This window comes from Rhopilema esculentum, chromosome 17 (assembly GCF_057945365.1).
Source record: "Rhopilema esculentum isolate cy_ngs chromosome 17, ASM5794536v1, whole genome shotgun sequence".
NCBI classification, from domain to species: domain Eukaryota; kingdom Metazoa; phylum Cnidaria; class Scyphozoa; order Rhizostomeae; family Rhizostomatidae; genus Rhopilema; species Rhopilema esculentum.
In genome coordinates, this window is record NC_142831.1 from 6,461,916 (window position 1) to 6,478,717 (window position 16,802).

The following is a 16,802-nucleotide window of genomic DNA, read 5'->3' on the forward strand; positions in this document are numbered from 1 at the left end:
TGTGCCAAATGTATGATATTGACTTGTTACGTGTAACTGGCAGAGCCCGGTCGTCGTTCCGCCTAGCAGTTTTATAATTGATGTATATAAAAGTGAAAAAACCGCTATTTTGTAGACAGAAAGAGCTTGTTTTCACCTTTGCCCTCCATTGGTACCATTTTCTATAGGCAAACCGCACTGACTGGGAAGCCTTTACAGTCATGAGCTCGTGTTTCTGATTGGCCTATTTCGATCTAAAAATGGGTATAAATATCCCTTAGTTCAAAAAGTCTCGTCCATTGTTTTGAAGAGTGTCAGACAAAAAGCTTAAGCATGTTTTAAAATATTTGCTTTTTAAGCCATTTTTAATTTCGTTTGAATAGTTTTTTCATGGGTTAAATCTCTAGATATTTGGCTTCTGCTAAAGCTAGTTAATCTTATTCTTAAAATTTATCTCAGTAAATAACAATGGCTCTAATTTCCAGTTTTGATCTTTGGCTCCCGATTGCAAAACTGCTCCCAATTTTTCTCGGTTGGTAGCCCACAGCAAAAATGCCCCAAAAACCTCCCTCCACGAACCTTCTGCTCATACCCCTTTCTCTGACTTATTCCCGGTAGATCCCCGAAAAGCATTATCAAAAAATGTTAACTGTAACAACAGCGGTCATCCCCCCCCTCCACAAATAGCCGATTATCCTATAGCCGCCCAAAATGGGCCCCCAGTTAAAGTGGAGTTGACAGAAGTGCCACCCCATGACAGAAGTGATGCTTTCTTACGGGAGTGCTTGAAGTGAAAGACTTACAATAAATCCCGAAATTATATGGTTCTGGCAAAAAGTGAACTGATATTTTGATTATCAGGTACCCTTTATTTAAAGCCGTCATTTAAACTCAGTGTCATTCGTTTTCCATTTCATTTCCATCTTAGACCTCAATTCCTTTGTTTCTTCGTCGCGTAACTACCGCGCCAAAACCCATCCCATTTGATAACGTATAGCGTGGGACGTATAGCATAAAATGCTATTCACACAAATCCAAGTGGAAGTAATATTAAACGGTCATTCTTTAACATGAAGTTAGGAATTACGGTTTTCTTGCAGTGAATGAATACCGGACCAGAAAAGACGAGTTAACCTCACGGACGAGTCAGTTGGTAAGCCTGGTCTGTTTTTTGCCGTAACGTCTATTAGTGTTAATCATTGTTGTTATCAATCTTGTTACTGTAAACTGCTAAAAAGATGTTCATTCACAGGTTTTTAAAATATAATAAATAAAATAAAGTAAACAATGTATATACAAAGTAAAATAAATACATAAAAATTAATCTAGTAATTTCCAACAATGGCAATAGACTTTCTAAACTGAACTTTTCATTGTCCATGTGCATAATTTTGTGGACATTTTTATTTGTGGGCAGGAATTGATTTTATTTGGTAGCCCTGAGAGTCAACTGCAGCTATGAAACTTGACCCATTTTATTGGTAGAATGTGAACGTTTTTAGCTCACGGAATAGAGAAGTTCTAAATTGCCCCGCGACAGAAAAAGCCCTTAATGTGTTTTGCAACTTCTCTTTTAGGAGAAAGAGAATAATATTCTTCAAAGCACAATCGAAGATTATCAAAAAGTGGTTAGCTCAGAAAAATAATTTAATCCTTGTAACTTCCGCCTTGATTTTGTTTGAACCGACTGTCTTTTTGTCAGAATGAAGCAAAATTAAAGATTAGCTATCGTTGTTAAAAAATTCGTTTTTGAAAAGTGTTGAATATGGATATATCAATCAATTATTTTATGTTCCATGTTGTGACATTTGTGAAGTTTGAAGTCTTTATACCTGATTTTCTTTTATCCAGGATCTTGCTAAGAATGCTGCATTGGAAGCTGTACGAGAAGAGAACCGTGAATTGATGCAAAAACTTAACGAACAAAAGGTAATTTTTGCTATGATAAATAAAACTGTAATAGTCTTGGTCATATACAAGTTTCCCCAATAAATTCAACAATAATTGTCTTGATCATAGATAAAAATCTATGCTGTGCTGCTACTTGCAAAAAGTTGCTTTTTATGATTTTGTCGTTGCGTCTCATAATGTAATTTTGAAGTACTATTTTTATAGTTTCTTTCTCATTTTTAGCAATTATATGTTGATTTGGAAGTTCTTCAGGATCTAAAACAAAAGATTGTTGACGTGAGTGTCCTTGGACGATTATTGAAATTTTAAATAATTACGTATAACAAAGGAACAATATACACACAGAAAGCTATCTTTAAATAATTTCACCTACATTTCATTCGTATTTACAAAAAGTTTTTGTATTGATCCTGCTTTTTGCTGTTGTATTGAACTTTATTGTCATGCCTCAAACATTTGCAATTTTGTTAATAGAGTTTCTTATAAGTTTTCTTGTTATTAAAAAAATTATTATTTAAAGCTTCTCTTAAGATAACTTTTTATTGGCTAGTCAAACAGCTCTAAATTTCTTGCTAAAGTTTTTTAAGTTAGTTGTTTCAGGTCACTCCAACCACTAAATCTACTCTGCAATGTTTTTCTGTGTAGGAATCATCGAGTAAATCAGAGTATATGACGTCATTTATTGCTGAGTTGTCAATGGCCAACGAGGTATGGAAGTTTGCTTCTACATACGCTTTTTGTGAGTTGCCTAGCTTAGGTTTAACATCGAAATTGTGGGAATGATCTTAACTTTTGAAAGCTGACCCATTTTCAAATCATAAGTTTCAGAAAGTGAATTTCTAAAATATGGTCAGCTCTCTTTATTTTAAATTCAAGAAAAATTATAGCAAAAATCAATTACTTTGTTATCCTAAAAGATTTTCATCAAAACGTTGGTCTTGAAAATGCTCCTTTTGGACTGCTTTTCTATAGCGTGGCCCATTGCGGAAAAACCCTTTTCTGCCTATGATGGTTGTTTTTAACAATTGTTGTATTCGAAGCAATTTTCAGAATGACCCTCTTAGCTCATCTGAGAAACAAAGTATGAGACGTAAAAAGTCTTGATTTTTAAATATTATTTAAGTTAAACGAAAGCCCCGTAAAACCCCGTCCTTGAAATTATTCCAACCTAGAAGTTAAGGCAGAATTTTAGTTTGCCAATGAGAAATATTGTTGAATTCGAGACACCAGTTCCATTCAAATGGCCTGGCCAAAGGACTCGAAAAAACTGCCCAAGAGTTTCTTTCAATTACTCTGTTTTATTTCTCCCCCTCTGGACTAGTTTGATGTGACCCAACATGTTGAAAGCATTTTTCGAAAAGATCGATTTAGTCCCTCCGCGAAACAAGTAAGAAAAGGTTTGAGAAAGAAATAGGAAGAGTTCTAAAGAGTTTTAGTGCAGACAACCCATACAAGTTTTATGTAAGCCCAAATAAAACCCCGTCGTATTTGTATTCAAAGATTAAAGTGACGGTAAGAATTTTGTTTTCGATTGACAAAAGTTGGTGATTTCGAGTTACCCAAAAGGCCTTGCCAAATGACTCAAACAAATTTCAAACTTTGGTGGGGGTAAAGAGCCGCTACACAGCTTCCCACAGTCGCTGCCTTTTTTACCGAATTCAAATCTACTGCACTTATGTGATTCAAACAAATGTTCAAGAGGAGGCCAAACGAACGCAACTTTGTTGATCAAAAACGATGTTCTACAAAATGATTGTCTTAAGTCATATTCCATGAAAGATCATGAAACATCGTAAAGCCTGGTGGCCGAACGAACTAAAAACATTTTGGATGGATGATGTTTTATGCCGATGCTTTGTTCGTCTGTCTTGAGTCAGTGCCAAAAATATTTTTACCCTATCAAACATATCCAATTTTAATGTTTACTTTTTTTTACTCTAACTGAACAAAATCCTTCTGAAAATGAGATTCAATAACAATTGATTTGGTTTTTAAAGCTTTTGAGGAACCGCTTTGTAAGCTTTAAAATTTTCATGATTTTATTTAATTTCAGGCTCTGAAGGCAGAAAAGAATCGCCTGGAGGTTGACCTCCTTGAATCAAAACATGAAATTAGCAAGTAAGGAATTTGACAATAAACTTTTGGCCCTGAGTGCATCCGAATGTGCCAATCGTATTTGCTTGCAATAAGTACGTTTTGACGTTTACTTGCTTCGTCAGTATAAGGGGATTCGCCGTTTAGCCTACAGGTAGTATGAACCTCACCTACACGAGAGTTTCTTGTTTTAGTCCACGTTTTAACCGTCTTGGCGGAAGCGACAGCATGTCGCTGCTCAATCAGAGTCTACTTGTGGTTACACAGCTTTTTCCTTACCCAAATGGCAATTAATTTGCAACAAGGATTTGCAGTCGTGCCGTTAAAACCGAAAACGAGCATTCTCTAATCAGTTTTTAACAGAACCAATTAATGATATAGGTTTTGGCTGCATTCAGTTAATTTAATTGTGTCCCTTGCTTTGACGGTTGCATATGGGACGAAGAAAAAGCTCCTCATTTCTTCATCTTTCATAACACCTGCTCATGACAGGAATAGGCTTTTGCTGCAGTCAACTCCGGGGATACTTTGAATAACAATTGCACTTGCCCAGTGTTTAAGAGAGGTTCATTGGCGTGTTGCATTCGATTCTTGCTAATCTTTCAATAACCCGTTGCGAAAGAACTTTAATATTACAAGCTGTTTCAAATAACGAGTTATGGCAATGAAAATCACCTGTCGAAGCTGCTTCTAGTCCATGCACAACTACTGGGTATGCACGAGAGGGACTTCATGATATCGATTTCAATTTCCTTTTCACATCATGAAAAAATAATAGCCCCAAAGTATTAAGCGAGTTCTCAATGTTCTTCTATTCAGGTAAGCTAAGAAAGCAATTTTATTTCGAATTTTTGAAGGTTTGAATACTGAGCCTTAATAAAACTAATCAAATAAATTTACATAGGAAAATGAATATTTTAGAATAATAGAAAATTCAAACGATCAGGTAATCTAATCTTCAAAATTTAACTGTAAAAAGTTATAGTTGAAAGGAAGTTTACATACTGGGTACCACAGACGCAAAAGTTTCTCATCATTTTTTGCTGCCGTTAAATTTTTGCGGGTCTGAAACCCAGGATAGCTCAATAGTTAAGGTCACGTAAAAATGATCCAGGGTCCAACGTCTGGAGTTCGAGTCCTTGTCATGGCTAGACCTTTTTTAGAGTGAGGAGAGTCGCCACCTCTCTGTAATTCCAAGCGTAGGAATCACGAGGAGTGGTTACATCGAGAGACAGGACCAGGACACTGCTCGATAACCATAGCTTTTCAGTGTCCTAAAACCTACTTTAGGAAGCTAGATAGAAGCAAATACAAATACAAATACAAATATATAAAAACGCAGAGTTCAGAAGACCCCTCAAACTTCCCTTGGATGAAATTTTGCTCTATCTGCCTTCCTCAAAGTGTTATTTCTTTCTTTTAAATAATAGTTCTTTAGAAATGGAATTTAGGTCGAGTCATTTATGGTTTGTTTGTTACGCTTTGTCAGGTAAAATAAGATTCAAGCACGATACAAAATTACATTTCTCGATTTCCTCTTGCTTCTTAAACTCTTGTAAACGTTTTTTATTAGTCTTTTTTGATTTAATAACATCGTTGGGTGACCTTCCTCTGGCTGATAACCGTAGAAACCGTAATGTTTTCTGGACTCTGTTTCTGGTAACGTTTCATTACATTTGAACTTCTTTTTCTGAATCAATGACATTGATTTTGAATGTGTACTGAGAGTCTTTGATGAGAAGAGACTGTATTTACGCACAAGGCATTTGTCTCTCTATGTGCAATCCAAGATATCGTGATATTTAAAATTCAAACCCAATTTTTCTTACAGACTCACAGCAATGCGGTCACCGTCAAGTATGGGTTCCAGAGAGCCAATCTACGCAAGCACACCATTTAACAGAGATGCACCTGTCACTTTGCAGCAGGAAATGCGATCAGAGCTTGTGAGTGCTGGCTTCATGATGAAATCTTAAATATTTCCGAAAATACGTAAATGGATATTAAAAGGTCATTGCTGCAGTCACAAACTCATGATAATTATCGATTCACCAATGTATCAAGAGTGTTTTTCTCTTACCTGCAACCCAAGAGCCCAAACATTTCTATTCAAAATCTTCATCTTTGTCTGGCTTTGTCTGAGTTTGAGGATAAGATCTTTTCAATGACGTTCCTTAGATTCTTCTGGCCTTTTTTGGTTTTTCTTGAATAGATTAGTAAACTTTTGGCCCAATTTTATTGTTTAAGGTTCCGTTTAAGTCTTTGCTCACAATCAGCATACTAGTAGTTATAGGAAAAGAGAATTTCAGAGGCGTAAGCAAATATTACATCCAACCAATCCAAGAAAACCCGATTACAATACATTTTTAAACTGTTTTATTTTAGAATTTTTGTCGCATATTATCATCTCATGTCGATTATTGTCAAATATATTTTCAAATTCATTTCAATGTACTAGGCAAAGATTTTTTCTGTATTTAAATTTTTTAACGTACGCTACGTGCTTCGCCCTCAATAACTTTAACGAGCTGAGAAACAAGTTGGCATCCAACAGAAGCTCCCCAAGCAATGCTCTTTTTAACGCAGTTTCCCTTAAAAACATTTAGATTTCTCTAGCATTTACTTTGATTTGTTCAGGCTTCAAACAACTTATCAACAACATCAAGGGAATGTTCCGGACGTCTTAGTTTTGCTGACAGTACTGGCTCCCGGAACTTTACACACGAAAGTGACCAATCAAATGCCTCTGGCTCCACCGCAGCGTCGTCAGACAAGTACTCATCAGTTGCGCAGCAAATAGTAAGCACAACCACAATTTTATCTATGTAAAATTCTCTTCAAACTTTAGTGAAATCAGGGGGCATTGACATCAGTTTTGCTGGGTCTGAAACCTTGAAATTTTGATGTATTTTCTACACCTTCTGCTGCCCTTCGGTTGCTCCTTGTTGTGCAAATTGATCCCCCAGTCTGCTTCTTCGAAGGGTTGTTGGTCAAGGGAAAATCTGTCATTTTTTACGAGGCTTGGCTAGGGCATTAAAATATAATTCATTATGATACGGATAGAATACAGAGCAACCAAATACCACGAGAGAGGATCTCATGACACGACCGTGTGAACACCTGTAACTAGAATAGAAACAAAATGAGCAAGTATTTCGCTCTGGATTTTGGATTTCATCGCAGTATCTATCAATGATTTGTTGTCCCCTTTTTATTTGTTACAATTAATGTTATGAACCCTATGTTTTTTACTAATGTTGTTATGTTGGAGTATTTTTACTTGGAATATATAAGATAAATGCTAAAAGACAAAAATTAATGTTAGCCTAATAATAAGTTAACTGGGCATAGTGAGCACCTTGCAACTCACACATGATACACAGCTAAGCAAAATAGCTAAAAAAGGCTTCAGTCTAGAGTTGGGAGGGCTGAATAATACGTGAAAGGCTAGGGGATGCTAGGAAATAACATTGATTGATACACCGTAGCGAGGATGGTCTTTTTAAACCTTATATTTCCTATTTAGTTCACACATAACATGTATAAATCAGTTTTAACAATTGGTTAATTGTTATTCCAATAATATCAAATAATTCTTCAAACTGATTGGTGTTATTTTCCATAACAAAAAAGCCATCTTGCTTTATCTCAATTCAAATATAAACACAAGAACAGGTACAATGTGATAAGTCATGTAGGAAACGAATGATCAGTGGGTCTAGATGACTTTCACCGCGCTATTGTCTCACATATTTGAAAACTAGAACCTTAGCCACAAACCTTATTCGTTATCAACAAAAGCTGTTATTTGCATGAAAGGGTTAAGTCTGAGTCACAAACATGATATTGTGCGACTAACACTCAGCTCTGCTTTTCAAGGCTCTGAACTTTAAGAAGAAGAAAGATCTTGCCTTAAAACAAATCGCAGAATTGGCTGCAGTCGATCCAAGCTCGGACCAGGAAACCCATCCAAATGTAAGTCGACTTTTGCAAATACGGGCGTTCTTTCTGAAGAAACAATCTGATAAATTAAGAAGTACAGTCAAAATTTACCTCCATGCTTTTTAATTTCCGTTGAACCAAGGTTTCAACGAATCAACGAAAGCTGCTTAACAGTGTTCTTTTGTTCGGTATGATATGTTAATAGTTCCTAAAATTAACATATATTTTGCTCGGTATGCTAAAATGTATTTTAAACTGGGATATTTGTTGAAACAGTTTTTCACAGTGCAGTGAATGAAAGGTCATATAGCCACCCGGCTACAATTAAGATAAATACTGTCAATAATAATAATTAATCACGAGATTCTCTACTTCCAGGATTGCTACTAGCATTCAGTTGATGTTAGTCCTGTACTATCCGAAAATCAGAATTTATTACAAATTTTCTTCAATAAATAATTGCAAGATTAACAGTTGAAAGCGAAAATTAATGACTTGCAAAATAGTTTAAAGGTGTACTCTTTCCCAATTTTCCTCTTTCCCAGTTTCTATGGTACGTTCATTAAAAAGTGTTAAGGGTTATGAAGATTGGCATTTTGACGACTCCCGATGATTCGAACCCCCGATAAATCGAACATTGGCCAAGTCGAATTGACAATAATTACCCTTGCCTAATACATTCATATAAAAATGCCTCCGATTACTCGAGCATTCACTATCTCGAACTTGCGGAGTTTACTGTTTATTGATGTCTTTTAAAATTCTGTTCGCATTGCTGAACGCTACAGTAGGAAATTGTTATCTCGCATGTTTAGCTTTTACTTATTATTGTGGAAGAATGCAGTAGAAAAGAAGACAACACGAAACGCTATGCGGTGAAAGAGATAGACAATATGAAATGTAACATAAAGCCTCGAGGATAATCTAGATTGGTTTAGCTTTTTGAACGCATGTCCAAACAGAATTTACTTCAGTTTCCGTTGAGCATTCAATATCCCATCATGCCAAACTGAACTGTAAAAACCAAAAATCAAACTTTAGGCTTAACATGCACAACTTTATTTTCGCTTTGCAAAAACACCCCTAAAGAAGATTATTAAGGGCAGTATTCCCCCAGGGGTTACGCCTGCAGTTCCCCTCTTCTCACAAACGCTTCCGGGCAGCGCCATCAGCTCTTGGTTAGCTTCCCCATTGGGAACATATGAAGGGTCCTGCGGCTTTTTTCAGGGCCTTTATTGAATTCACTAACAAAGCACTTTTGTATTTAGTAAACCGATGACTTTGGAAGCGAAGCGAAGTGTTTTTTGAAAAATCTCTGAAACCATCAATAAATAATTCAATATTTTGCCAAAGTTTTCTGTTGAGACACAAATTTGGAACACTGAATATTAAAAAACGTTAATGCTGAATACGTTTTCACCATCTTAATATTTTGTAAGAAGCTGTTTTAGAGGCTTTTTTACTTTTGGTGTCTCTTGGTACTAAATTGCTTATGCTTTGTTTACTTTGGTTGACATTGGTTAATTTGTGACTTTAAATGCAAGGGCAAATATAACCCTTTATGCTTCCTTAATAGCTAACAATAAACCTAGAGTTCAAAAAGTTATTTTCTTCTTCCTCCGGACAATGGTATTAAGATGCGAGAACCTGCCTCAGAAAATGGAGTGAAGGGGAGGGTTTTGGGTTTGGGACTTTGTTCTTTTCTTCTTATTTCTTTTTGACACAGTCGTTGACCACGTGACTGAAACAAAGAAGCTGGTAACAAACGCTTGTGTATTCTTAAATAATATTTATTATGTAGAAATTCTATGAATATTACATATGGATAAAGATCTTTAAAACCCAAAGTCGAAATGAATTTAAGAATCTAAATTCCAGATCAACTATATATTTAATTGAAAATAGGCATTATCAATAAATATTCGTATATGTTTATTTTTGGTCTTTGATTTGATTAAGAAACTCTAGGAAAGATGAGGAGACTCCCTTAAAATGCTCCCAGGTCATTTAATGACGTATCAGGACAAGAGTTGAAGAATAAGGTTCATTAAGATCATATTTAGGATAATATTTAAGATGATAATAACCTCGCTGAAATATGCTCTCTGTAAATTTGCTATTTTTTAATGACATTGGCAAATGCAAGTGGAATTGCGAGGTACAGAAATTTAGGACAAAACAAGGTATCTGAGAAACTTTATTGACGAAAAAAGCCATGGAATTATAAACTGCAGGTCATTGCAATGTAGTATTGTATAATAGCCGAAGTCAGGGTGGCTTTTATTTACTCGTTTGGCAAAGTTAAGGTCAATCATACTTTAAGATACAGAAACATTGCATATTGCTAGAATTTCTAGCATTTTCATCTTATTTCTTAGGTTTTGATCAAGAAATGGGAAGAAGGTTTAGATTCGTTCACGAGCGAGATTGAAGGATTGGCAGTTGCCAAGCAACAGGCGGAAAGGAGGTTAGACAGGGTTTTTTTTAACCTTAGCTTCATCATATACCTTTCGAGATGTTATGTTCAGTAAACACTATTGTCTTAAAGCGGAGTACAGTTTGTTGTCTATTGTCAACTACAAAGTTGCCAATATTTTCAAATGCTTTCCTCCCTTATTTGAATTCAAAATCATTATCTTTGCGGCATTATGTAATAGATTTTTCAAATCAATTTTACGTTATCATGTTTAAAAAGTCTTTTGACTTGTTATTTATTTCCTTTTCTTCTACGACTTCTACTTGTTATAAGTATCTTCTACGACATGAAAACCAAATGACAAACATCTATTTACAATTAAGCAAGATCTTGCTTTAAGCTGTTCCTAAAGGTACCTGCTTACACTAAGCTGAGAGGCAATTCCAAGGCTCCTCTGAATGAGAAATATTTCTGACAATTTTTTGAGCTTTTTTGCCAACCTCTTGTCAGTTGATGTATTTCTAAGGTTCCTTGAGGTTAGTCGAGATGTTTTTAGGAAAGAATACATATGTATTGTGGAGCCATCCCATGGTGAGATTTGAAGACCATGCAAGCAGAGTCATTTGTTAGCTCAAACAGGAGAGAAAAAACTATTCAACTTTTGCTTTGAAAGTTCAAGGGCCAATCAGCAAAGTTTAAAAGGAAAAGATAATTCAGTCGATGAAATAACCTGTATATTTATTTTGTTTTATTTTTTGTTTTTATAATTTGCAAATTTTAACCATCGCTAAATGTCGCTGAGCTAATTAAAAGTAACATTTTTTTAAATTTAAACCGTGATCCTGTCTTTGTTCCTACTGCATTTTAAAAGTCCATATTTAAAGCAACCTGTGAGTTATGTGATTTGTTTTGTCTAACAAACTTCACATTTTCCCCTGCCAAAGATATCAAATGCGCCTTTTTATTGAAGACATTGTCTGCTATCATCTCTTGGCATCAAGTAAACATCTGCTCAAAGCTGTAAATTCTATCAAACATTATTGAAGACTTCAAGCATTTATTGATAACTTACTGGTGCTCACAGGTCTTTTCGTGAACACACAAACAATATTTAGCAGCATCTGATTTTTTGATAGATGAAACAACTAATATTAGCGACACTTAGTTTGTAAATAAGCGTTTTTGTTCCCTATTCAGATCTGCAAAGCTTCTTATTTCCCTGGAAAAAGTTAGAGGTGAGTCAAGCATATTTGTCTTTATCAAGAACATATTTTGCTCATATTTTCATTTTTTTGTGTATGCAACATCTCAGCATTTGCTATCATGGAGCGTTTCGTTTCTCATGGGTGTTGTACAAGCAAAACATTTTTGCAGTTTCTAAGAGATATCCAGAAATCTGTTTTTCATCGAAATATATTTTGCACAACAGGTGGTTAAGGTCTATGCAACATTCGCCAAACCCAAATGTTTTTATTAGGTTGTCCTCTACAGAAACCGAGACTCTTGTCTAAATCATACATCTTCGCTCCTTTTTAACAATTGTATTGAACATATTCGCTTTAGAACTGTCGTTCTATTTCCATGAGCTCTACCGTAAAAAGTCTGAGAGACAGAATGATTACGTCATAGAAATCCCTTTTAGTCTTTTTGGTTTTTAAGTTTATAGATGGAAAGAGTATTATGAACTACCTCTAAAGATGCAAAATCAGAAAGATTTGTTACAAAATACTTGAGATATTACTAAGATATATTTTTATTAGAATAGAATAAAGCAATTTGGCCCTGGTTCCAAAACTTATCAATCAAGCAAAAATATCAATTATTAATTAGCAAACTTCAGATCTTTCGTGGGCCATATCTCAGGAAATCCGTAACAGTTTGAACTAACTTTGAACGCTTAAGCACGCTATTTGACGGTGCTCAAGTGCTCAAAATTGATCAATTCTAAAAATGGATTTTCGTGACGTCATCATGCTGCCTCTCCACTGGGAAAAGATGAACTTATTCAACCTATCGGAAACCATAAAATAAACTTCAGGCCTTGCTATCAATCGATCTTCTTTGATTTGCATTGTTCATACTCCCCTCATTTCATCAATGTTGCGTATTCTTACCACAATCTGATACCTTATGTCAAAGTTACTTGAATTCTCCAGCCTTTCTCTAGCTAATCTATACCAGAAGTGCAGTGCTACAAGAAAATTTGTCTCCTCAGTCCAAACTGCATTTCTCATCTTATGTTCATTTGATTGAAACAAATCTGTCATTTTATATCTTTAGTTTTCATTTATTCTTTAAGTATCAAATTAATAATCAGTAAAAGTATGATATTTTCCTAATGTAAAGCGGAATATATCAGGGTAATATTGGTATAATGGATTGTAAAATAGCTAATTCAAGTCAACAACGTTTTCTGATTTTTTGCATAAAACGCATGGTAATCTTTTTTTAGCTTCTATTTCATTATGCAACGCTAAAGATTAAGAAATCATCTTGTAAAAATATTTGAAAATAAATGAGATCAAAGTTAGTATAGCTAAAAGCTAACAATGCCAGGCCAGGGTCAAAATGTTTGCCTAAGATAAAGCCATTCACAGCTTAGGCTCTTTAAAACCAGGGTTTTTCGTCTGTACAACGATAAAGGTTAAGAATTCTTTAGCAGTTTATCGATCTTGAAAGTTAATATCAATAATCTTTTAAGATAAATGGTCCAGAAATGTTTTTAACGAACAATTTATAAAGCAAGACTGGATGTTTTCCTATGATTTCAGAAGACGTTTTATTTTCCTTAGAATTCACCTCCATCTATTTAAACTGCCTTTTCATTTTCACTACTTTCCCAAAACTCGATATTCCTATCCGTTTCCCTGTTACTTCTAAGGATCCTTGTCTCGTCCTTTTCATCCTTTATTCCTCTAATTGAATTCTTCCCTAAAGCTGCGAAATAACGATTTCTAGATGCCTTTTCTAGTGTCTATTATCTTCATATTTCACTTTGGGCGATATTGTTTGAAAATTTCCAAAACCCGACACATTGAGGTGGCTGTACAAGCAATTTGTAGGCTATCTCCGGTCTGTTCATAAACCAATTGATCATGTTATCTGCTATCTACACCCTCATGACGCACTGGGTCAGTGTCATGATCGCATATGAATTTTTCATGACCGAATTCAATAAAAATCGCTGTTCAGACGCAGAACTGTTGCATTGGACTTACTTGAAGCGTGCACTTCATGTCACTGGGGATGATGATGTCCTTTTCATGTTGCGGTGGAAGAGTAGCCAGAGGGTTTAAAGGCCGTGAGGAAGCTTCTTTTTAGTACAATCTGTTAAGGCTATCTTTTTAAAAAAACTGCAAAGAGCAAGTCTTTGTAATGTTGTTACGATGTATTGAATTTTCAAGACGCCTTTGATCGGTTCGCTCTTTACGAAGGAGAAGTGGCCAAATGGTTAGTGTGCGTGGACATATTAGCGAAGGATACAGTTTGGACCCAGTTTGAAGCAATTAGAAGCTGCCATCCTGTCCACACTGCAGCAGACGTATCCTCTCTGTTGATACTGGGAGACTAAAGGCAGCCTTTATTTTTGTATTTTTGTAGTTCTTAGGACTCTGAAAAGCTAGGCTTATCGAGCAGTGTCCTGGTTCTTCCTCTCGATGTGACCACACCACGCCTGGAATTGCAGCGAGCTATCTTGACCAAAGAAATATGTATATAGATGGTGCTAAGAACACGCAAATTCAACGTGTTAATAACGCGAGAGCCTGTCGTGCTAAAACGCGAGATTTTAGCGTGCTTAGCACATTGAATGTGACGTCAGTAGCCGTAAGGGAAAGTATTTATGTGACACATGGCCGTGTTGTTGGAAGTGATGTTCTTTGGGTTGTCTTATGTTTCTTTTGGTTTAATGAGTTCGATTGTTGAAAAGACGCAACTAGAAGACCGGAAAGTGAAGATGTGTTTAGAGAACGACTCAGAGTAAGCAAGAAAGATACAGAGTTAAAAATGCAGGAATTATTTGCAGCATAGATACATCGGGACGTCTGCATCTAATGTTTGCGACCTAAACGGTACAACATTAAGGATTTTAGAGTAAAAATCTTGAGACGTATTTAACCGAAACACAAAAAGAACCAAGGATAAGCCCATAGATAAGACAGAACTTTATTCGAATCAGTCTTTTTCCAATGTAGATCGGCAGCTGGCTTGAAATTTGCAGCGTGCGTATCTCCGTAATTTAACAAAACTTCTGCTTCTGTTGTCCAGAGTGCTGTATCTCAGTCTAATCGATGTAAGAACCATTTTTCTCTGTGGATGGACCTACGTATATGAAACACGTTGTTGATAATGTCGTTCTTTGATTTAGGCAATTAATAATTCACGGCTCTTCATTTCTTAAAGTGAGGAAAAACCACGATATGCAAGTGTCTGAAAGGGTTTGTTGGAAGATGAGCAAGCCAAAGTATTCTAATTAGTGAGTCGTCCCCCCTCTGTGGGTACAAGAATAGCATGTACAAGTGTGATAATGTGCATACACTTTGAAGCTGAGAAGGGGGGGCTGCCTCACTCATTACTCTTGTTTGTCATCCCAACAGCGGTTGTCTTTTGCTCCACTCCTCCATTCGCAAGTTTACTTTCGCATTAAGGTTGCGAAAAGTGTTCTCATAAATAGTTTATCTTAAGTAGCATTTTCTGCTAGAATTCATTTGCCAAATTTAAATCTAGGAATTGATAAGAATAGCACTTGCACCCAGCGATGCAGGATTATAATGGATCAAATTGAAATCTGTCCTCTAAACTTTTTCATAATTGCAGGTTGCTCCAGAGGTAATTACGGTGACACAAACTTTCGCAATCTTTCGTGATGACTTGTAACGAATCTTGCATTCTATTCCAATGTTCAACCATTATTCTTCTTTTGTCGTAGTCATGGATTTTAAGCTATAATTGCCTTTTTCCAAATAAAATGAATAGAACACGCTTTTGTTCATCTCATTGCCTTTTTCCACATTACATGTAATTCTTGTTAGCAGTTTCCTGGAAATTTTTTAGCATGCAAGTGTTTTTCCAAGGGGAATCACATCAATTCCTTGTATAAAGTTTGATGGACCACTATCTATGCCAACCTTTTGTTGTGTACAGTGTTGTCCAGGCTAAATAATTATATACATATATACATGTGGCATTTTCGTTAGTTCTGTTTTCAATAATCTTTACAGAAGTAGCTCGTAGACCTGTCATCTTTCCTTGGACTTGATAACTAAAGTTTGTCCAGTTCTCTTGCTACACAACCACCTCGTCAGTGAACTTTTTTGTGCAGAGTCAATCACCAAGAACACACCTCTCCTTGAAACAATGAAGCATAAACATCAAATAACTGACAATCATAGCAGACAATGGACAATAATAAGCTGCCAAAAACAATAACCAACAAACAATAGATAGTCAACAATAGACAAACTCCTTGTGCCAGTTTTTCCTTGACACTGCACTTTATCGATACACTGATGTTATTCAGCCATTGTGTTAGCATCCAATGCCACTGTCGATTCTCCCTTCAGCCAGTCAATCCATTGAAACTTCTCTTCCAGTATCATCTTTCTCCACATTAAAGTTTGTTAATAAGTTCACTCTGTTTCTGAGTTCCTTAGGTTCAATAGTTGTTGTTGTGTTTAGAAGATTGATTGTGCATGTTCTTCGTACCCATTGGCTCGTAACCCAAAAAGCCAGAACTACTGTTTCCATGTTTGTTTGGTTCGGAAAAATTCTTGTTAATGCTAGGCGCATACGAGAGAATTAGGCTTGACCAAAACTCTTGTACCATTTTGTTTAAACCATTTTTGTTTGGACCATTATGTACAATTTGTTCTGTGACACGAGCGTTCCAAAAGTAAAGACATGGACTAGGAAATTGCGAGAGGGACTAGCAAGGGTTTTTTTGCAAATTTAGTTAGTGAACTCGATACAATAGATCTAGAGAAATTTCGTCAATTTCATCGGTTAGATTGGGAACAATTTGAGTATGCATGGACAAAAGTGGTCCATTAATACAACAAAAAGAGAAAGCAAGAATACGCCTTGCATTGTTACAAGAGAACGATAGTTGATTATTGATGGGTATTTGATGATTTTCGTTTAAAACAGTATTTTTTTGCTAAAAGCTGTGCTGCAGAAAGTAACAATTTATGTTTCACAACATTGCATCAGATTCTTTAATCATCTCAGTTAAGCTTTGAGCTTTTTCATGCTGGTATTGTCAACGATTGTCATTCTCGCGGCTGTTCGCTTCATCCGACTCAAGTCGGAGCACAGCTGGACAATTATCCCCGCCATAGCTGGCCGAGATAAGATTTTTGTCGTCTTTAAATATTCCAGTTGCGGCATTTTAATATTCGTGTGAAAACGAAACGCTATTCCATGACTGGATTCTTTAACTTGAACGAACAAATAATCTTTGAAC

At 35.8% G+C, this 16,802-nt stretch overlaps 1 protein-coding gene across 1 annotated transcript in view; it reads left to right on the plus strand.

Moving 5' to 3' along the window:
- Positions 1-16,802, plus strand: part of LOC135682852 (uncharacterized) — a 67,357-nt gene that overhangs the window by 20,268 nt on the left and 30,287 nt on the right. The window contains exons 10-20 of the mRNA XM_089113533.1: positions 1,080-1,132; positions 1,557-1,607; positions 1,831-1,908; positions 2,113-2,166; positions 2,536-2,598; positions 3,944-4,008; positions 5,816-5,930; positions 6,622-6,783; positions 7,864-7,959; positions 10,305-10,393; positions 11,540-11,577. Coding sequence (XP_088969659.1) covers positions 1,080-1,132; positions 1,557-1,607; positions 1,831-1,908; positions 2,113-2,166; positions 2,536-2,598; positions 3,944-4,008; positions 5,816-5,930; positions 6,622-6,783; positions 7,864-7,959; positions 10,305-10,393; positions 11,540-11,577 — 864 coding nt within the window. The remainder of the gene's footprint in view (positions 1-1,079; positions 1,133-1,556; positions 1,608-1,830; positions 1,909-2,112; positions 2,167-2,535; positions 2,599-3,943; positions 4,009-5,815; positions 5,931-6,621; positions 6,784-7,863; positions 7,960-10,304; positions 10,394-11,539; positions 11,578-16,802) is intronic.